Here is a 21,613-nt window from a genome sequence, read left to right as displayed (position 1 = left end):
GAAAGAAATTACCGTAGTTATAGGATAGTCTTGGTTTTTGTTTTCTGAAGAAAGTGACCATGGTCATAGATTGAATGACCCCTGTGGGGCTTGTGGATATTTCCACAGTTTGAGGCAACCTGCAGTGCAGTGTCAGAGAAAAAGAATGAGCCAAGTTTCACCCTGAAGAAGTTGGTACAGAGACTGCACATCCATGAGCCTGCACAGCTTGTCCAGGCCCTCCTGGGCTGCAGGTGAGAAGATGTACCCTGAGCACACGCTCCATCCGGGTAATGGCCTGATTCTTCAACACCCATGGCCCCAATCCCTGTAGTTGGACCCCAGCAACATTAGTTTGGGCAGACCTGGCCTTAAATGTGACTCACTAGCTTTGACTGACTCACCATTCCTTTTCTCAGTTATTTTCAGCTGGCTTTGAAATCCTAAGTTTTTCCTCCTCTGTTCCAGATACCCCTCCAACCTACAGGCCTTTTCTCGAAGTCGCCTCCCGGGGCCCTGGGATTCTAGCAGAGCCGGGAAGCGGATGAAGCTTGCTAAGCCAGAGACCTGGGAGCGAGAGCTGAGCTTGTGGGGGAACAAAGCTTCCGTCTGGGAGGAACTCATCGGTAAAGTAACCTTGACCGTCACACCTCTTTCCTCTCTTCCTCATTCATGCCTCTATGTTTTGGACCCTGACTAGAAGCTTTCCATGGCATGGTGCAGTTATTCTCTTACTTGGCAGTTCCATCACTGAAAATGATTGCATTTATCAGGTCTGCCACTGACCACACCAAAGTGAACAGTGGCACCTGCTTTGAATAGCACTGGCATCATAGGTAGGTCATAATTCCAGACGTGGTTAGGTGATACACAAGCCTTTATCAACACATGACAAAAGCAGTACCTTCTATCTGATTTCACTTGTGTCAATATCTGTGTAACTCATCCAAACAAGGTAGGACTAGTACGTGGCATACTGGAATCTCCACCAAAACCCTTTTTTTTTTTTTTTTTTTTCGGTACGCGGGCCTCTCACTGTTGTGGCCTCTCCCGTTGCGGAGCACAGGCTCCGGACGCGCAGGCTCAGCGGCCATGGCTCACGGGCCCAGCCGCTCTGCGGCATGTGGGATCTTCCCGGACCGGGGCACGAACCTGTGTCCCCTGCATCGGCAGGCAGACTCTCAACCACTGCGTCACCAGGGAAGCCCCCAAAACCCATTTTTTAGGACATGGATGTTTTAGGTAATTTGCCCACACTGATAAAAAGAATTCAAATGGGGAAGACCAAGTTCCTTTCAGTCTTCTCTTTCTGTCTGTTTTTTTTGCTAGTTTATTTTTAACTATAGAAGGATCTTCCTGTTCCATTTCTTCTTTTATGTCCTCTTTCATCTTTGAAGTCAACCTCTTTCTGTTGAAAAATACCTGATTGTAGCCCTTTTGACTGCTTGAGTTTTGTGGACTTCGTATTTTGGAGCTTCAGAAGCCCAAGTTGGCTTTTATTGCTCTGTAAGCTGCCATTTATAGGTGGTACTCAGGGCAGCCCAAAAAGCTTAACTGCTTATCGTTCCTCCCACTTTGGGGTTGTCACTAGTGCTGTATGTATCAGAATCACCTGGGAATTAAAACACACACACGCACACACACACACACACACACACACACACACACACACACATGCTTGACAACTTATTCTGCAATGTTGATACAACTTTGGGTAGAGTAGGATAAAGGAGGCTGGATGGCAGTCAGGATGTGTTGGTGGTTCTAGTATGCATCATCTCCCCTTTCCTCCCTCTGCCTCTGAAAATTAAAACTGCTATTTATCTTGGTTGAGACCAATGCCCATAATCTAAACCAGTGGTCTCCAGACCACTGGATCATTTATTGCAGAAACAATTTTTGGGATACACCAGAATATATGTATTTATATATTAAAAATTTTTTATACATGTACTAATCAATTATGTACTTTAGGAACTATATAACATAATTATATAAATATAGATATGAAAATTAATAAATAAATATAACTATAAAATATAAGATAAAATATAATTAGATATACAGATCCCTCTTTGGAAACCAGAGGCTCATTAACAACTCATTAATGAATTATTTGGAATGAAATCAGTGAATTTCTCAATCTGTAGGATGAATATTCATTTATTCCTCTAGTATCATATCAATAAATATGATATTGAACTTAACTTCTTATCAAAGTGATCTAGAAAATCTTTCATACGTAGCAACATTTGAGCAAAACTAATGAGTTGACAGAGGATGCAATAGTTCATGAGTTGTCACACATCATTTACATTGCGTATACAACATAATTGTTCTACACAGTCTGTAAATCAGAAGTATTATGATTGGAGAACCCCAGGACTTCCAGCAGGCTTAAAGCTTTCTAGCTATAATTCAAATGAGACTTACATCACGTTAAAGAAGGTACCACCACCTTCCCAATGAAAGCTGCTGATGGTAGGGCTAGTGCCTGGGATGTGGGTGGGGACTAACAGGCCTGGTCTGTAATGTAGTCTGAACGCATCTCTGGGTGTTAGCCAGGAAAAATATCACACCTCCTATTTATGTTGACCTTTATTTAAAAGAAAGCATGTTTCCAATGTTTACTATACAGATTGAACCCCTGTAGTCACTTAGTTCATGTTACATGGTTATGTGTCATGTATGATAGTTGAGGCTTCTTGAGGAAGAGGAGGCGTTCCACAACACAAGGGCATTGATGGGGCCCCCTCACTCTTTTTTGGTTTCTGCATAATGAGACTTGTTGCAGCTTATCTCTGAATTGTAAATGGATTTAGAATTATTATTCAGTATTAACCAAACTAACCCTCTAAAATTGACATAAGCCTTAAAAAGATTATTAAGAAACTATGACTTGGGACTTCCCTGGTGCACAGTGGATAAGAATCTGCCTGCCAATGCAGGGGACACAGGTACGGTCCCTAGTCTGGGAAGATCCCACATGCCGCAGAGCAGCTAAGCCTGTGCGCCACAACTACTGAGCCTGCGCTCTAGAGCCCGTGAGCCACAACTACTGAGCCTGCGTGCCACAACTACAGAAGTCCACATGCCTAGAACCCCTGCTCTGCAACAAGAGAAGCCACTGCAATGAGAAGCCTGTGCACCGCAACGAAGAGCAGCCCCCGCCTGCTCGCTGCAACTAGAGAAAGCCCACATGCAGCAATGAAGACCCGAGGCAGCCAGAAATAAATAAATAATTTTAAAAAAAAAAGAAACTATGACTTGAAGGTAATACTAATATCACAGGGACAAGTGAACAATAAGAAAGTGACAGAAGTGAAATTCTGCTTCAGGGCAAATCTTTCTCACCTATCTTTATTTTATTTTTCTTTTAATTTTTTTTTAATTAAAAAAACTTTTTTGGCCATACCGTGTGGCATGCAGGATGTTAGTTCCCTGACCAGGGATTGAACCCGTGCCCCCAGCAGTGGAAGTGCAGAGTCTTAACCACTGAACCGCCAGGGAAGTCCCTTTTTCACCTATCTTTATTTTTTTAATTTATTTAAAAAATTTTAAAATTTATTTTATTTATTTATTTTACTTATATTTATTTTGGCTGCATTGGGTCTTCGTTGCTGCATGTGGGCTTTCTCTAGTTGCAGTGAGCGGGGGCTACCCTTCGTTGCGATGCGCAGCTTCTCATTGCGGTGGCTTCTCTTGTTGCGGAGCACGGGCTCTAGGTGCATGGGCTTCAGTAGTTGTGGCTCGTAGGCTCTAGAGCACAGGCTCAGTAGTTGCGACACACGGGCTTAGTTGCTCTGCGGCATGTGGGATCTTCCCGGACCAGGGCTCAAACCTGTGTCCCCTGCGTTGGCAGGTAGATTCTTAGCCACTGCTTCACCAGGGAAGCCCTCACCTATCTTTAAGTAAAAAATGATGACTATTTAATCAGCTCATACAAGACATTGACCAAAAAACTTAAGAATTATCAAGAAGACTATTTGAAATATCAATTTACACTCACAGTTAATGGTGAACCTTTACTTTAAATGTATATCCTGCCTTGAAATATTAACTAATGATTGTACTACATGTATATAATTTATAAGATTACACTAGGAAATTTCTCTTTAGCCATCTAAAAACTTTGGAAATCATTACTGTGGATTAGAGAATGTATTTTGCCTGTTGAGCCCAATCTCAGGGCTGGAGCCAGCAGGCAAAGTGATACCCTCAGTTGTTTATTGAAATAGCTAATCCCATAAACAGTGTTGATTAGGTTTTGCTCCAAGCTCAGGCAACCCAGTTGTCATCTTTCCAGACCTTTAAAACATTTTGGGTAGGATAGATCATATGTTCGTACCTCATTTGCTCCAACCTGAACATTCTGCATGGCTCTGGTCTCTGACCTCTCTCACTCATCCTTTGTTTGCTTTTCTCACCCTATGTCCTACCTTCCGTAGACAGTGGGAAGCTTCCCTTCATGGCCATGCTTCGGAATCTGCGCAACCTGCTGCGGGTTGGAATCAGCACCCGCCACCACAACCTTGTGCTCCAGAGACTCCAGCATGCTGTACGTGTGAAGGGCAGGGAGCCAGCCTTCTCCTAGTGGCTGGGGAAGGTCATAGCCACCAAGCTATTTCCATATGGGCTGTAAACAGATATGGAGCTTCAGATAGGTTGAGGGAGACAGGTTTGGGGGTTCATCATCCCTTAGAGTATAGAGGATAATAACTTTCCTTTTTATTTTCTGAGATCATTTCTGTGATTTAACTAACTTCAGAGGGAGTCTGATATAAAAGAAACAGGGAACCTTCTGTTACTTCCTCTCCTTTCCTCGTATTCTCACGTGACATCTTTCTTTATTCTTCTCCACCTTTATCTAATATCCATTCTGGTCTTCCTCACCTTCCCACAGATCTAATAGAGTGGTTATCTCATCTTCCGGGTCCCTGGAGCCTCTGATGCTCCCCATGCTTCCTGGTCCTCTGCTCATGACCCCTCTCTTGCTTTGCAGAAGTCAGTGATCAACAGTCGGCAGTTTCCATTCAGATTCCTTAATGCTCATGATTCCATCAATGACTTTGAGGCTCAACTCGAAAAGAAAGGTATTATCTCTCTTCTTCCAACTCCTGTTTGTCTCTCATGCCTGAGAATAGATGAGACAGCAGCACTGGTATTTTCAGCCTCTTGCCTTCCAGTCTCAGGGTATGGGGTGGGCAGAGGTCAGACACTGGCCAGCCCAAAGGATCAGGACTCACGACAGGCAATGATGGGAAGACAAGATGAGGGAACAGAAGCTGCCTGACTCAGATACTTACCTGTCGCCACCCAGAGTTGCCACTTCCTTCCAACACAAAACTGATAAAGCGGATAATAATTAAAAACACAAGATATGGCAAGAAGTGTGCCTATTCCTGGCAGTTTTACAAACCAAGTCGTCGGGAGCTTCGGGCAGCAATGATGATCCCCGTGATATATGAGCAGCTCAAGCGGAAGAAGCTGAAAATACACAAGGCCAGGTGTGTGTGTGAGTGTGTGCTATCTGGGAGCAAAGGGTGGGCAACAAGAGGCACCCTGAAAGGGCCTGGGAGTCATCTGGGAAGCCCAGCTTTTATTCTGCAATGACATGCTTGTCAGTCATCCCAATGGCTGAGACTTGCCTGTTTCCAGTCTTCTCTCGCACAGCAAACCTTGTCTTTAACATTGTCCTGTAGAGAGATCATGAAACAAAATCTGTGTTTGGGCCTCCACTCAATTATCTGTGATTGCCTTATTGGTTTCTGTGGACTCCTTTAGCCTGTGTAGCATTTCCCTTCCTATTAGTACATGATAGTGCCTCTCTGCTTATGCTCTGGTTCACATTTTCTTTCTTTTTCTTCTCTGTGATATCTGTTTGTTTTTCTTTTTGTTTCTCTCCTCTGTGTATTTTCTGACCCATTCACTTTCCTTTTCCTTTTGACACATGGAAAGATAGGTATCATCAAGCAGACTCAAAGTCAGGCATAAAACCTGTTCTGTAAGCTTGGTGAAGTCCCAGCACTCTGTCCTTTTAGATGCATCCACAGTATCTTTATTCGTTTTCATTCAAGACAAATGCAGGGCTCATTTAACCTTCTAGTAGGACTCAGTGGCCAGGACTCACCTGAATCAGTGAATCAGTGGCAGAACATGGGGCCGTTAAAGAATTAAGCTGAGGATGCAGTCCAAACAGGATGTCTTTGCTGGCCAGTTTGGTAGCCACTAGCCACAGGTGGCTGTTGAGCTCTTGAAATGTGGCTAATGGGAACTGAGATGTGCTAGATTTCGGGGCAGTGTGAAAAAGGATGTAAAATATCTCATTTGTAATTTTTGTATTAATTACGTGTTGAGGTGAAAAAATATACATATATAAGGCTACATTAAATGTAATATTAATGTGTCCTGTTTCTTTTTACTTTTTTAAATGTGGCTGCTAGAAAATCTTACATTACATGTGTAATTTCAATTTCATTTCATTTCATTAATTGTAATTTATTTCTACTGGATAGCACTGGTAGAGACTGCTGGATTCTCTAGATTAAAAAAACTGAAAAAATTTAAACGTGTACAAAAGTAATGAGAATAATACAATGGACTCCCATGAAACTGTTAGCCACTTTCAGTGAAAATCTAGATTTTGTCAGTCTTCCTTTCCTGATCCCTCTCTTCCCTTCTTTTCTTTTTTTTATGAAGATTTTTAAAAATTAATTAATTAATTTATTTTTGGCTGCATTGTGTCTTTGTTGCTGCACACGGGCTTTCTCTAGTTGCAGCGAGTGGGGGCTACTCTGTTGCGGTGTGCGGGCTTCTCATTGCGGTGGCCTCTCCTGCTGCAGAGCACGGGCCCTAGGCACACGGGCTTCAGCAGCTGTGGCACGCGGGCTGTAGAGCATACGCTCAGTAGTTGTGGCACACTGTGGCACATGGGCTTAATTGCTCCGCGGCATGTGGGATCTTCCCGGACCAGGGCTCGAACCCATGTCCCCTGCACTGGCAGGCAGACTCCCAACCACTGCGCCACCAGGGAAGTGCCCCTTTGAAGATGTTTTAAAAAAAACAAATGCCAAATAATATGATACATCTTATTTCACCCCTCCATATTTCACGTGTCTCTTAAAACAGACGTTTTCTTATATAATCAGAATGTCATTAATATAGCTAACAGAACTGAAAATAATTCCTTGGTATTATCATTTATTACCTAGTCTATATTCAAATTTCCCAGTTGTCTCAAAAGTATCATTTCACAGGTTTATTCAAATCAGGATCCAAACAACGCACACACACATTACATGTAGTTATTAAGATTTACTTAAATCTCTTTTTAATTAATTAATTAATTTTATTTTTGGCTGCATTGGGTCTTTGTTGCCACGCACAGGCTTTCTCTAGTTGCGGCAAGCGGGGGCTACTCTTCGTTGCAGTGCGTGGGCTTCTCATTGCAGTGGCTTCTCTTGTTGCGGAGCATGGGCTCTAGGCACGCGGGCTTCAGTAGTTGTGGCTCGTGGGCTCCAGAGCGCAGGCTCAGTAGTTGTGGCTTACGGGTTTAGTTGCTCCGTGGCATGTGGGAGCTTCCCGGACCAGGGCTCGAACCTGTGTCCCCTGCATTGGCAGACGGATTCTTAACTACTGTGCCACCAGGGAAGTCCCAGATTTACTTAAATCTCTTAAAATCTTTTAATTGTTTTCACGCCATTGACTTGCTGTGGAAATCAGGTTCGGGGGCCCCACAGAAGATCCCATATTCTAGATTTGTCTACTTCTCCAGTGTCATCTCACTTGTTTCTCTATTTCATGTACCCTGGGCATTAACTCTAAAAGCTTGAATACATTCAGATTTAACTTTTTTTCTTACGTGACTATTTCGTAGGTGATCCTTTGTACACAATGAGTAAGACCACCAGAATTTTTGTCTCCTGGTAGAACACAGCATCAGGAGGCACCAGAAGCCTACTGGTCCCACTCGTAGTGTTGATGATTGATCAGTGCTTTTAGGTTATGGTAGCCTGATTTCTCCACTGTAAAGTTAATGGTTTATCCATTTGATAGTCTATGCCCAAATCAGTTGTTTCATTAGCAGTTGCAGAATGGGGGTTTTCTATCATTTCCATATTTATTAGCTAGAACTCTAAAAAGAACTTCCCTCATGAACTAAAGCTATTTAGTTACTTTGAAACAGAGATTGTCTTGGGAAGGTGGGATGAATGTTCGATTCTTTCTCCTTTAATTGCCATTTTTTAGAGTAAGAAGTTAGCATGTGTTCTTTAAATTACAATGTAAAAATATGTAGCAGTTAAATCTTGCCTCATGAAGTAAGTATGGACTGATGTGGTCAGCATGGCAAGCGATTTCAGAGAATGGGTCTACAGATGACTTGTCTCCTGCCATGAGAATGGATCAGGATAGTCTTGTAGAATGGGGGCCAAGGGAAGCTCTGTCCCTGTTTTCTCTACTGACATTGGAGATGGGCTGTGGAGGGGGTGAAGACTTTATACTTGAGTGGCAAGTTCTCATCTTCCCATCCGCCTCAAAGTGGCAAACAGTGAAGCCCCTGTCTGTTTCTTTCCTGCCTGCAGACAGTGGAAATATGACCGTGCAATGCTGGCTCAGTATCGACAGGCCCTCGAGACAGCTGTGAACCTCTCCGTCAAACACAGCCTGCCCCCGCTGCCAGGCCGCACCCTCTTGGTCTATCTGACAGATGCTGATGCAGACAGGATCCTTCCCAAGAGCAACCCACAAGGGGTAAAAGAATAAAAAGATGGGGTGATGTTGGTAGGATGCTGGAGATCCTGAGAGGCATCCTGTTCCCAGACCTGGTTCTCCCAGGCAAACACTCAGAACTAAAATAAATGACATGCATTTGCTTCCCAGTATCAGACCTTGGTTCCTAGGGATAATTCCTAGAATGTGGTCTCAAGCATGTTCGTGGATCGTAGCACTAACCTTTCACATTTGGCTGGTCCTTAATACTCTCTAAATTTCTGTCACCAAAATATATGTCACTTTCACCTCCTTACATCCCAGTGTTGAATTTGGGCAGGGATCCTGGCCCTTCTCCACCTCCTACCTGGTCAACTCTTCCTGGGGACTGCTGAAGCTGCCCCATCTTAATAGGGGATTTTGTCCACTTTTCCCCAACCAGTGGAGACGTTTGGCCTCTAGAGCTGGGTGGGCAAAGGTGGATTCTAAAATAGGGGAGTCTTATTTTACCCTGATGCTTGTCCAATCAGCCCCCTCTGAACTATGTGCTGCTGTTGATTGCAATGATGATGACATGGACAGAGCAGGTGGATCTCTTGCTGTGTGGAAGTGGCACTGTGAAGACTGCTGTGATTAAGGCAGAGGAAGGTATCCTGAAGACTGCCACCAAACTCCAAGCTCAAGTCCAGGTCAGACACCCACCATGCAAATATATGTGAATAGACAGAGGCCTGGGAACAGCCTGACTAGGAAAGGCTCGGTTATACTCAGTTTAGAAGATTTCTTTCTTTCTTTTTTTCAAAAAATATTTATTTATTTATTTGGTTGCACCAGGTCTTAGTTGCGGCAGGCAGGCTCCTTAGTTGTGGCTCCTGGGCTCCTTAGTTGCAGCTCACCAGCTCCTTAGTTGTGGCATGCAGGCTCCTTAGTTGTGGCATGTGAACTCTTAGTTGCAGCATGCACATGAGATCTAGTTCCCTGACCAGGGATGGAACCCAGGCCCCCTGCATGGGGAGCATAGAATCTTAATCCACTGCGCCACCAGGGAAGTCCCTCAGTTCTGAAGATTTCTTGAGCAGATTATAGTATTTGTTGTTTAATGATCATCTCCCATGCAACCACATGACACGAGTCTCTTTCCTTCAGGAGTCGGATGAAAAGTGTGAATCGTCCCTGCCTACTTTTGGGAAGCACTTGCTGTCCCTGGCTACCCAAAGGGTCCCTGTGAGTACTGCCCAGTCCCTGAGAAACCCTCCCCTCCCCAACATTTTCTTCCACACTGATGTATCTCATTTCTCAAAGCTTCCTTGCACGCTATGCACAATACCCTGCTGGCTGCAACCCCCTAGTCAGTGACATGCTGGTAAATATTTAACAACCAGCAATCTGGAAAAATAAGTCTTGGTTAATAGCATTTTCTAATTTCCATGATGTAATTACTCCTTCCACGGCTGATTTCAAGCTACCAACGTGCTGTCAGTGAACACAGAGTGGGGAAGAGGTACTCAGAGGTGCTCAGCACAGTTTGTATAGTATTTCCACAATAGAGGTAAAGTAAATGTAAATAAGGTCAAGAGTAGATAATAGTGAAATGTAGTAAAATAATTAGGAAGTAATGATTTTTTAGTATTTATTACCTTTGTCTTTAATATAATTTATTCAATTATAAGCTTATACAATTTAATATTTAATGACGGTCCATGTTTAACATCTGGCTCACAGAATTCCTAAAAGTTTGACAGTCAGCTCTTGTCAGCCTGAATGACCAGCTACACACTGCCCCCCCCGCAAACTCCACTTTATGTTAAAATTTTATTATTTTTATTAAAAATTAAAAAATTTTTAATATAACTTTTAAAGGCTACTTTCTATGTACACTTATTACAAAATATTGATTATATTCCACCTGTTGTACAATACATCCTTGAGCTATCTTATACCCAGTACTTTGTACCTTCCACCCCCCCCACCCCGTATTATCCCCCGCCACTGGTAACCTCTAGTTTGTTCTCTGTATCTGTGACTCTGCTTCTGTTTTGTTTTATTCACTAGTTTGTTGTATTTTTCCGATTTCACGTATAACTGACATCACACAGTATTGGTCTTTCTCTGTCTGACTTATTTCACTCAGCATAATGCCCTCCAAGTCCACCCATGTTGCTGCAAATGGAAAAATTTTGTTCTTTTTTATGGCTGAGTAGTATTCCAGTGTGTGTGTGTGTGTGTGTGTGTGTGTGTGTGTGTGTGTGTGTGTATACACACTAAATAAATATACATACACCACAATTATATATATGTGTTTGTATATATATATATATACACACATACACACACCATATTTCCTCTTTTTTTTTTTTTGGCTGTACCATGTGGCTTGTGGGATCTTAGTTTCCCAACCAGGGATTGAACCCGGGCCCTCAGCAGTGAGAGCACGGTATTCTAACCACTGGACCGCCAGGGAATCCCATATACCACATTTTCCTTATCCATTTATCTGTTGATGGACACTTAGGTTGCTTCCATGTCTTGCCAACCCCAAACTCTACTTTGATGCCCCTCAAGTCAGGGTGGAGTGGGCTTTCCCACCCTGGGTGCTCTCAGAAAAGGCCGTTTTCACCCCACCTCAGAGTTTTCCTAATTCCCCAGTCCTCAGAGACCTCTTGATGTCCTGAGCTCTTTGGTACCTCTACTATCCCTCTGTTCCTCATCTTAGCCCCTCCCTTTTCATCTTACAGGTGGACAGGGTCATCGTCTTTGGCCAGACTACGAATGAGAAACTGATAAATGCAGCCAAACAGCTTTTCTGGCAACACGTGAATCCCAAGTGCCTCTTTGTTGGTGTTCTCCTAAGAAGGACAGGTTACCTGTAAGGGGGCTCACATTCCTTGCCCAGTGCCAGCAGATAGAGATCCATATTTCCTGTCTACCTCTACTAAAGCGTGGGACACTCGCACTCACCAGACCCCTCCCCATTTCTGTCTCTTACCTCTGTTGCACTTGAAGTGCCAGAACCTTCTCTGAAGTCTTCAGGCTGGCTCCATACCCCTTCGTGATGGTCCACCCCAGTCCCAGCCTAGCACAGAACCTTATTAAAAGTGCACAGGTAGGGTGTCCATCCTAGGATGTTAGGGGCAGTGACTCTGTGTTCTTGGCACTGTTTCTGACTGGTAGTGACTACTCTTCCTTTACCAGATACACAGATTTGAATCCCAATGACGTGACACTCTCAGGCTGCACTGACGGGATACTGAAGTGAGTACAGGATGGACACTGGAGAGGTTGGAGGCTTTGTTAGAACATCTTTTAGAGATTATCTGTGGCCTCTGCTCTGTTCACTTCCTTTTTTAAAAATAAATTTATTTATTTTATTTTTGGCTGCATTGGGTCTTCATTGCTGCATGTGGGCTTTCTTTAGTTGCATCGAGCGGGGGCTACTCTTCGTTGCAGTGCGCGGGCTTCTCATTGCGGTGGCTTCTCTTGTTGTGGAGCATGGGCTCTAGGCGCACGGGCTTCAGTAGTTGTGGCACAGGGGCTTAGTTGCTCCGCAGCATTGGGATCAGGAATTCCTGGACCAGGGATCGAACCCATGTCCCCTGCATTGGCAGGCAGATTCTTAACCACTGCACCACCAGGGAAGTCCTCACTTTCTTTTTAAAAGCAAGATAAAAATTTATTTCTCTTTTACAGCTGTCTAAGCATGGCAACAACACAGTATTACAGGGACCTGGGCATCTTCTATCTGTTGCTCTACCATCCTCAAATACTCTGCTTCCACCTCATAGTTCATGATGGCTGCTCCAGCTCCAGCCATTAGTTTTGTATTACATCTAGTAGGAAAGGAGAAAAGGGGACATGGGAGATTGTGCTGTTTGCTTTTAAGGGAACAACTCAAGAGTTGGTCACATCACTTCTATTCATTCTCTGTGGCCTCTGCTCCATTCCGTTTCAGAGGAAATTCCATGTTAGCTTTATTTATTTATGCCAGATCCAGAAATCTCTCCGCTACTAGGATTCCCATTTATTTGTTTTTTTCCCCTGCCTTTTCCTTTGGATGCCACCCATTGTCCCCTACTCCTGTTAGGAAGCCTCATACAATTCCCTCCCTCTCCAGGGAGCTTTCATGGCTGGTACCGAGCTGATCAAGCCCAGACTGGAATAACCTGAATCTTTACACCTTCATTCAGCCCAGTTGCCCGTGGCCCAACAGAAAGCCTATGATAACCACGCACACAGCAGAAGAGGCTCTAACTGGGTTTCTTCTTTGTTCTTTCATTCCTGTGGTTCTGCTGCCTCGCTTATTTCAAGTCTACATTTACTGTTTATGGTTTTCTTAAGGAGCTCCAGTTAACTGGGTGAACCTAATCTTGCCATATCTTTGTCCCCTGCCCCCTTGGAAGATCTTCCTGATTCTCACTCTGCTATTTCGCTCTCATTTATTTTGTCACTCTTTATGACAGGTTCATTGCAGAGCGTGGGGCCTCCCGCCTTCTAGAACATGTAGGCCAAATGGACAAAATATTCAAGATTCCACCGCCCCCAGGGAAGACAGAGGTCCAGTCTCTCCGGCCACTGGAAGAGAATACTCCAAGCCCCTTGGCTCCTGTTTTCCAACGTGGGTCAGTTTTATGCCTTTGTGAATTGGGAGGGGCTTCAGTCGAAACCTAGAGAAACTCAGGAGACTGAAATTCTGACTGTAGAGATGCTGCTTGTTCTATTCGCTGAGGAATGCTTCCTCTTTCCCAGGTAGGGGTGTCTCTAACACAGATGGTAAGCATGCCTATTTCTCTACTAGGGAAAGGGGTTAGGATGCGAGGCGCGTGGCAGGCACCAGGGCTCAGGCAGAGGGCTTAGGGGCACAGGCTCTGGCTTTTCCATCCTGGCTTTGCCACATAGTAGCTTGAAACTTGGGCTAGTTGCTTGATGTCTTAAGCTGTAGTTCCTTGATCAGTACAATGGAGGTAGTGCTTGTGCTTACCTCACAGTGCTGTCATGAGCATTTCACGGGCAGAGTGTAGGTGCGTAATAATTATTGCTGACACAGGAGGGGTGCCCGAGAAATGGCAAGTGGGTTTATTTATTTATTTATTTTTGGCCGTGCCGCGTGCCACGTGGGATCTTAGTTCTCTGAACCTGTGCCCCTTGCACTGGCAGTCCCCAGGTGGGGTTTAATTTCTAGGCTCTGCAGTTGAGGTTACAAGCAGGTTATTCTCTGGAGGCCTGCTGGACTCTCACCCTGCAGTCTTCTGTATCTGACTTGTCAGTGCTGAGGGGAGGTCACAGCCCCGTGTGTGGAGCTGGGCCGTGGGCTGATCCCTGGCTTTCCTGCAGATGGCGCAGCGTCCGGCTTTTCATTTCCTCCACTTTCCGGGACATGCATGGGGAGCGGGACCTGCTGCTGAGGTCCCTGCTGCCAGCACTGCAGGCCCGAGCGGCCCCCCACTGCATCAGCCTTCATGCCATCGACTTGCGCTGGGGCGTCACCGAGGAGGAGACCCGTCGGAACAGGTATGGGGGCCACAGAGAAGAGGGGCTGGGTCGGCGATGAGGGGCTTGAGTTGGGGAGCTGACCTGGGCGGGGCTGGGGCTGCAGGGTGGCCGAGTGCCAAGGGTACGGGGTGCTCTTTGGATGCTATCGGTTGTGAGCCAGAGCCCCGTCTCCCTGACACGACGCCCCTATAACCATCCTTCAGGCAGCTGGAAGTGTGCCTAGGGGAGGTGGAGAACTCACAGCTGTTTGTGGGCATCCTGGGCTCCCGCTATGGCTATGTTCCCCCCAACTACAGCCTCCCTGACCGTCCTCACTTCCTCTGGGTAAGGCAGACAAGGTTGGGGCAGGGATGCGAGAAGCCTCAGTATGTCTAGAACCCTGGGACTCTGCACAGGCAGATCCTTGAGACCTGAAGTGAAACACAGGCAGAAGGTTCTGTGAGTGATCAAGTCCTAGATGAGGGAATTACTTTGGGAAACACCTCTGGGTTGGCCATGGGGTGCGAGAGATAAGTGGTAGGGCTGATTAGGCTTTGCCGTCAGACAGAGCTGGGTTCTGATCTCCCTTCTGTCATTGTGCAGCGTTATGGAAAACGGTTTATCTTAATCTAGCCTCAACTTCTTCATATATTAAAGAGAAACAGTGATGTCTACAGTGCAGGGTTATTCTAACAATTAGAAATCTACTTTAAAAATGCTCCACGTGTGAAAGGCATTCCATCAACGTTAGCTATTAGCTGTATTTTACTGGCTTGTATCTGGAGGGAGAGAGGAACGTTACTGAGATGAAGGGGCCCTGGGGTCTTGGCAGGTCTCAGAGGAGGGGATCGTGTGACCAGGACTGAACCTGCCTGCTCTCTGGCCTCTCCCTGCAGGCCCAGCAGTACCCTTCAGGTCGCTCTGTGACGGAGATGGAGGTGATGCAGTTCCTGAATCGGGGCCTCCGCCTGCAGCCCTCTGCCCAGCCTCTCATCTACTTCCGGGATTCTAGCTTCCTCAGGTACCTTCTGTTGCCTCCAGGCCTCAGTCTCCAAAGAAGGCCAGACAGGCTCAGTGGACGTGTCTTCTGTCCGTAACATTCAGAGTACAAGAGGGGGACCTAGAATGGAGGAACAGGGACCAGAGGGCTTGCCTTGCAGCACCAAAGCAGCCTTGCAGGAGATCTCCACTTGAGGGGTTTCAGGGAACCACAGCCAGGTCTGGTGGTCGGGGACGGAGAGAGGCTGGGGTCTGAATCCAGCCCCGCTCTTGGGGTATCTTTGGTGCTCAGCTCTGTGCCAGATGCCTGGAAGTCTGACTTTATTTCTGAGTCGGAAGAGGCTGCCCATCGGCTCTCAGAACTGAAGAGCTACCTGAGCAGACAGGAAGGGATCACCTGTCGCAGGTGAGCTGGGAGAGGTAGGGAACACCTGCACGGAGTGAGGTGGTGAGGGGGCCCCAGCCCGCTGTGACCCTGCTTGTGCTCGCTTTTCCTGCAGATACCACTGTAAGTGGGGTGATGTAGCAGCTGGCCGGCCCTATGTTGGGGAGCTGGAGACGTTTGGGCAGCTGGTTCTGCAGGACGTGTGGAATATGATCCAGAAGCTTTACCTACAGGTCAGCAGGAGCTCTGGTGGCCAGGGGAGTGGAGAGGGGCTAGGCTGGGCCGGGTAGTCCTGGGTGGGAGGTAACTTGGTGGGGGGCACAGTGAGTTTTAGGCCTGGGGTCCTGAGGAGCATGGAAACATAGGTAGTCACTGCCCCATGTGTTCTCAGCCTGCGGCCCAGCCGGAACAGCCAGTGCCCATCCAGGATGATGATTTGGTCCAGGCCGCCTTTCAGCAGCTGAAGAACCCACCGAGCCCTGCCCGACCGCGCCTTCTTCAGGACACAGTGCAGAAGCTGAGGCGCCACCGGGGGAGGCTGAGCCTGGTGACCGGGCAGTCGGGACAGGGCAAGACCACCTTCCTGGTACAGAGTCTCAGAGGCCTGGACAGGAGGGAGGGCTGCGTGAGCTCAGGAGGGCTAAGGAGGTGGGAAACAGGAAGCTTGTGCATGTGAAATGTGACCATGTTTTCTGGTCTCTTCCCATGCAGGCATCCCTTGTGTCAGCCCTGCAAGCTCCTGATGGGGCCACGGTGGCCCCCTTAGTCTTCTTCCACTTTTCAGGGGCCCGCCCTGACCAGGGTCTCGTCCTCACCTTGCTCAGACGCCTCTGTGCCTATCTGCGTAGCCAACTGCAAGAGCCAAGTGCCCTCCCCAGCACATACCGGTGTGTTTCTCCCCCACTCAGCCCAGCCTTGTTGATAGCACGTGACACCACCCCTGCCGACCTTGGTCTCCCTCCTGCATACACAGGGGCCTGGTGTGGGAGCTGCAGCAGAGGCTGCTCCCCAAGTCTGCTCAGTCCCTGAAAACCGGCCAGCCTCTGGTGCTGATCATCGATGGGGCTGACAGGTTGGTGGACAAGCGTGGACGGCTGATCTCGGACTGGATCCCTAAGACCCTTCCCCGGGTAAGTGTGAGAAGGAGGTGGGGTGGGATGCAGCAGGGAGAGGGACCTCTCCAACAGCGTTCTCCTCCTCTTCCTTCAACGTTTTCACCCTGTTGCCCAAATCCCACAGTGGGTGCACCTGGTGCTGAGTGTGTCCAGTGATTCCGGCCTGGGGGAGACACTCGAGCAGAGCCAAGGTGCCCATGTGGTGGCCCTGGGGCCTCTGGAGCCATCTGCCCGGGCCCGACTGGTGCGAGAGGAGCTGGCTCTGTACGGGAAGCGGCTGGAAGAGTCACCTTTCAACAACCAGGTTGGGTGTAGGCCAGGGCGGGTGGGTGTGTGGGGTGAATCTGGGAGCTGGGAGAACCCTGGGTGCTGAAGCTAGCAGCTGCCCCACACAGACCAGCTCCTTCATTTTCTCAGCCGAGGGAAGTTGTCAATAAGATAACTGCGATTCCTTATAATGTCACCCATTCCTTTTCTCCTGGTGGATGGCCTCTCCAGGGCCTGTCCGGGCGAGGGGAGGAGAAAGCTGTGGCTGTCGAATGGGGTAGGCTGAACCGCGGGGGGGTTTCTGAAAGCGGGGCTGGCTGGCTAGAGCAGTGCGGGGCAGGGATGGCTGTGTCCTGAGGTGATGCCATGGGTCTCTTCCCCGGTGGGGCCTCTGAGAGGAGAAGCTGCCCCGCACTGGGCTTGGTGCCAGGACGGAGGGCAGGGGGTGGAGGGCTGGCTGTGGCCAGGCTCGCTCGTCCTGTGCTGAGTCCTCTGAGTCTTCAGATGCAGCTGCTGCTGGTGAAGCGGGGGTCAGCCCTGCCGTTCTACCTGCGCTTGGTCACTGATCACCTGAGGCTCTTCACGCTCTTCGAGCAGGTCAGTGGAGGACGTGAACGCTCACTCTTCATCTTCGAAGTCCTGATCCCACTTCCCAGTCTCCACCTTTCTCCCACCCTCATCCTTTGCCATCTTGTGATCACCCATTCCGCATCCACACCCCCAAGCCCTGCTTCTCTCCCACCAGCGTCGCTCTTTCCTTGTCATCCCTTCGCATTTTTTTTTCTGATGTCCCCTCCCCTACCCACAACCAAAGCTGCTTCTCCCCCTCCCCTCACTGACTGAGGCCCCTCCCTGTCCCCTCCCAGGTGTCTGAGAGACTCCGGACCCTGCCCGCTACCGTCCCTCTGCTGCTGCAGCACATCCTGGGCACCTTGGAACAAGAGCATGGCCCTGATGTCTTTCCCCAAGCCTTGGCCACCCTTGAGGTCACCCGCAGTGGTCAGTACTTGGAGTGGGCTCGGGGGTTGCATGACCTTCAGTTCAGTTGGGGCCTCAGCAGGTGGTGCAGGGAGGGACTAGGTATCATGGGGATGGGTACATTGCGTGGTTTAGGGCCTCAGAGAGCTTGGGTTTTTAGGTCTGACCGTGGACCAGTTGCATGGAGTGTTGAGTGCCTGGCGGATACTTCCCGGGGGGACCAAGACCTGGGAAGAAGCAGTGGCTGCTGGTAACAGCGGGGACCCCTACCCCATGGGTTCGTTTGCCTACCTCGTCCAGAGTCTGCGCAGGTATAGGTGCCCCCAGCTGAGCTCCCACTGACTTCTGTACCTCCCTGTCTTTGAGCCAGGGCCCCATGTGATCCTCCCTTCATCCTACCCTTCCCTCCGTATAGCCCCTGACACTTGTCTCCCAGACCCTGAATGGCTGTCACTCAAGTTACCACTGTTTGAGGTGGGAATGGGAACCCACAGCTGTGCCAGATGCTCACGTACAGGCCTCCTCCCTCTTGTCCTGCCTTCTCTCCCTCACACGGGATCAGTTTGCTAGGGGAGGGACCCCTGGAGCGCCCTGGTGCCCGGCTTTGCCTCCGTGATGGGCCCCTGAGAACAGCCGCTAAATGTCGCTATGGGAAGAGGCCAGAGCTGGAGAAGACGGCACACATCCTCATCGCAGGTGACTGCAGCCCAGTGAACCCCCGGGACGCTGACTGTGGGACCTGGTACTCCACATCGGCTGGCCCCCTCACCTGCTACCCCAGGGGGTGGATGGCTCTTGCTGTAGCCTGAGGGATGTGATCTTTGGAGATGCTTCAGGGCCGAGCCCGTCTCAGTGTCTGTTCCTGTGACCCACACCTGCAGCTCAGCTCTGGAAGACGTGTGACCCTGATGCCTCAGGTGCCTTCCGAAGTTGCCCTCCTGAAGCTCTGGGAGACCTGCCTTATCACCTGGTTAGTCCCCAGATCCTACAGGCACCCTCTCCCAAGGAACTTCTTTGGCTCTTCTGAGACCCCTCTCCCCCATGACCACCACCGTCATCTCCACTGCGGCTATCACCCCCACCCCCTTCCCAAACTCCGTGTACCTTTCTCCTGTCAGTTTTCCTGCCCTCGTCCTTCAGGTCCTTTGTCCCAGCTCCTAAGTCTAGGTCTTAGCTGCACAGACAGGGTCCAAGACTAGACGGTCCCTCCTCACCAGCCTCATCACATCCCTAATGAATCCAGTCTGACTTTCCCAGCTCCAGAGCGGGAACCGTGGCTTTCTTGCAAAGTTCCTTACCAGTCTCCACGTGGTGGCTGCACACCTGGAACTGGGTCTGATGTCTCAGCTCCTGGAGGCCCATGCCCTCTATGGTGAGATGAGTTACTGGGTGGAGTCTTCTCCAAGCAGTGGCTCCTGGGTGTGTTCGTGGGGGGCGGCCTGCTCGGAGGGAGGTGTAATGGAAAGAACAGTTGAATTTCTGTTCCAAGGTGAAAAGGCCAAGAGGGTTAGCATGTGATTCTTGGGAGACCTTTTGCTTAGGTCTCTTACACCAGAGGCTCTCACACTTTATTTAGTGGGCATACAATTACTTGGGAAACTTGTTGAAACTGCTGATCCCTGCGCCCCCAGATTCTGGTTTCCTAGGTCTGGAGTGGGACCCAAAGCTTCGTACTTAACAGATGTTCCTGATGTGGGACCAGAGGGCCACACTTTGAGACTTAGCATTTTAGACACATCATATGATTGACTTGGTGCTGGGGTTAATGGGTGTCCAGGCTGGCTCCCCAGTGACACCCCACATCTCTTCTGTAGCTTCCTCAGTCCCTGACAAGGAACAGAAGCTTCCTGAGGCTGATGTTGCTGTATTTCACACCTTCCTGAGGCAGCAGGCTTCAGTCCTCAGCCAGTACCCACTGCTCCTGCACCAGCAGGCAGCCAACCAGCCTCTGTACTCGCCCCTTTGCCGCCAGGCCCCCCAGCTCTCCCAGCGATGGTACCTCCAGCACATGCTACGTTGGCTTAATAAACCCCAGACCCTGAGGGGCCAGCAAAGGTAAAACCCTTGACCCCAGATGCTGGCAAACCCGCCAGAGAGCAAGCTGCAGCCCTCTCTGAAACTGGAGAGTAAAGAACAGACCGCAGTCACCGTGGAGAGGGGGGTTCAGGCCCAGAAATGCAGAAACGAATTCCCATCCTCTTCCTTCCCCTCATTCCTCATCTCCTCCCTTTCTTGCTGTTCTTCCTCTAGCTCCAGCCTGTCCCTGGCAGTTTCCTCACCCCCCACAGCTGCGGCCTTCTCCCCCAATGGGCAAAGAGCAGCTGTGGGCACTGCCAGTGGGACGGTTTACCTGTTGGACCTGAGAACCTGGCAGGTACGACACGCAAGGCGGGGTGGGATTTACCTTCAGAAGAGCCTCACGTTCTGCCCCGAAGCCTGAGGCAAGCCAAACCCACCAGTTATCACCCTGTTTGATTCAGCACTATACTAAGCACTGCAAGGAACACAGGGCTTAGGACATTGTCTTTGCCCACCAGGTAGTCAGTTTTGTTGAAAAACAAGGCTTACAAGGTAAAAAAGGAACCAAAACATAGCCATGTGGCATAGGTAAGAGCTAAGTGAGTTGTGCAGTTACTGGAGGACGTAGGATGGAGACGGGGAGGCGTTCCGGGTTGAGTGAGGAACCCGGGCAAAGACGCTGGGGGCATGTTCCCTGTAAGTTGCTGAGAATAATGGCAGCAGAGTGCGTGTGAGAGAGGGCGGTAGTACAGTAGGCGGGAGAGGCGGGCTCTGCAGCCACAGCCGCCGTCTCCTCTTCCACCCATGTCAGTGCCCCCCGCCCCCCATAGGCGTGTGTGTGACGTCATTCCCGCCTCAGAAGCACCAAACCTTCTGTGACTCGGGGTTACATACGGGGTTCGAAGTGAGGGGGACGATGTGACCTCACTTGGATCAGGAGGTCCCACTTGAAGCTGTTCGAGCTTGGCCTAGGTCTGGAGTAGGGCCCAAAGCTTTGCACTTTTCACAGGGGCTCCTGCTGTGGGACCAGAGGGCCAGAGTTTGAGACGTAGCAGGGCGTGTAGAGAGCTCAGGGCTCCAGCCCTTCTAGCCATTGCCTCCTTCCTGGTTGGGGCTTGGAGTGGCTGGACGTGGACTGGTCAGGGGCGTGTCCTGAGTGCGCTTCCCCGCTCACTGTCACAGGAGGAGAGGTCTGTGGTGAGTGGCTGTGATGGGGTCTCCTCTTGTTCGTTCCTCTCCGACAACGCCCTCTTTCTTACTGGCTTTGACGGGCTCCTGGAGCTCTGGGACCTGCAGCAAGGCTGTCGGTAAGGGGCCCCTCACGTCTCAGCGTGAGGGCCATCCCTGTTTGTTGGAAGCCCAGGGGGAGGGGGACGAGGAGGGAGTCTGTGGCCAGGGGGGCCCCCTGACCTTGTCTCTCTGGGGTAGGGTGCTCCAGATCAAGGCTCACCAGCACCGGATCACCGGCTGCTGCCTGAGCCCAGACGGCCGGCTTCTGGCCACCGTGTGCCTGGGGGGAGGCTTGAAGGTAAGGACCAGGGGGCTGTGGTGGTGCAAGCGGCCCTGAACTCGGGGTCAGCCCTGTGAGATCGTTCTCCTCAGTGCGGCAGAGGCTCCGGCTGCTTGGCCTGCTGAGGGCAGGGGACTGGACAAGGTGGCCCCTGGAGCTCTGGGACTGAGCGGCTCAGGCATCTGT

At 49.3% G+C, this 21,613-nt stretch overlaps 1 protein-coding gene and 1 long non-coding RNA gene across 11 annotated transcripts in view; one reads left to right on the top strand and one right to left on the bottom strand.

Moving 5' to 3' along the window:
- The window catches only part of LOC125963408 (uncharacterized), a 500,580-nt gene that overhangs the window by 66,884 nt on the left and 412,083 nt on the right, over positions 1-21,613 (bottom strand). The gene's annotated exons all lie outside the window — the stretch shown is intronic.
- TEP1 (telomerase associated protein 1) overlaps positions 1-21,613 on the top strand; it is a 50,111-nt gene that overhangs the window by 11,170 nt on the left and 17,328 nt on the right. For 9 of the 10 annotated variants that reach the window (XR_007475320.1, XR_007475317.1, XR_007475318.1 and 6 more), the window contains exons 8-37: positions 109-233; positions 448-605; positions 4,428-4,537; positions 4,982-5,072; positions 5,300-5,486; positions 8,562-8,730; positions 9,219-9,377; positions 9,835-9,912; positions 11,424-11,554; positions 11,881-11,940; positions 13,146-13,304; positions 14,017-14,193; positions 14,379-14,499; positions 15,051-15,175; positions 15,446-15,559; positions 15,654-15,771; positions 15,930-16,124; positions 16,250-16,425; positions 16,512-16,668; positions 16,778-16,957; positions 17,425-17,517; positions 17,787-17,919; positions 18,059-18,209; positions 18,461-18,594; positions 18,780-18,868; positions 19,156-19,270; positions 19,713-19,953; positions 20,149-20,272; positions 21,100-21,224; positions 21,346-21,445. Coding sequence is in view for 3 of the 10 variants with exons in the window: in XM_049705470.1 (XP_049561427.1) it covers positions 109-233; positions 448-605; positions 4,428-4,537; positions 4,982-5,072; positions 5,300-5,486; positions 8,562-8,730; positions 9,219-9,377; positions 9,835-9,912; positions 11,424-11,554; positions 11,881-11,940; positions 13,146-13,304; positions 14,017-14,193; positions 14,379-14,499; positions 15,051-15,175; positions 15,446-15,559; positions 15,654-15,771; positions 15,930-16,124; positions 16,250-16,425; positions 16,512-16,668; positions 16,778-16,957; positions 17,425-17,517; positions 17,787-17,919; positions 18,059-18,209; positions 18,461-18,594; positions 18,780-18,868; positions 19,156-19,270; positions 19,713-19,953; positions 20,149-20,272; positions 21,100-21,224; positions 21,346-21,445 (4,095 nt within the window). In the remaining 7 variants the exon portion in view is untranslated. The remainder of the gene's footprint in view (positions 1-108; positions 234-447; positions 606-4,427; positions 4,538-4,981; positions 5,073-5,299; positions 5,487-8,561; positions 8,731-9,218; positions 9,378-9,834; positions 9,913-11,423; positions 11,555-11,880; positions 11,941-13,145; positions 13,305-14,016; positions 14,194-14,378; positions 14,500-15,050; positions 15,176-15,445; positions 15,560-15,653; positions 15,772-15,929; positions 16,125-16,249; positions 16,426-16,511; positions 16,669-16,777; positions 16,958-17,424; positions 17,518-17,786; positions 17,920-18,058; positions 18,210-18,460; positions 18,595-18,779; positions 18,869-19,155; positions 19,271-19,712; positions 19,954-20,148; positions 20,273-21,099; positions 21,225-21,345; positions 21,446-21,613) is intronic. The other variant, XR_007475323.1, reaches the window with a different exon arrangement.

This window comes from Orcinus orca, chromosome 2, assembly GCF_937001465.1.
Source record: "Orcinus orca chromosome 2, mOrcOrc1.1, whole genome shotgun sequence".
Classification (NCBI taxonomy): domain Eukaryota; kingdom Metazoa; phylum Chordata; class Mammalia; order Artiodactyla; family Delphinidae; genus Orcinus; species Orcinus orca.
The sequence above is the reverse complement of the archived record's forward strand: the minus strand, read 5'-3'. Positions and strand labels throughout refer to the sequence as shown.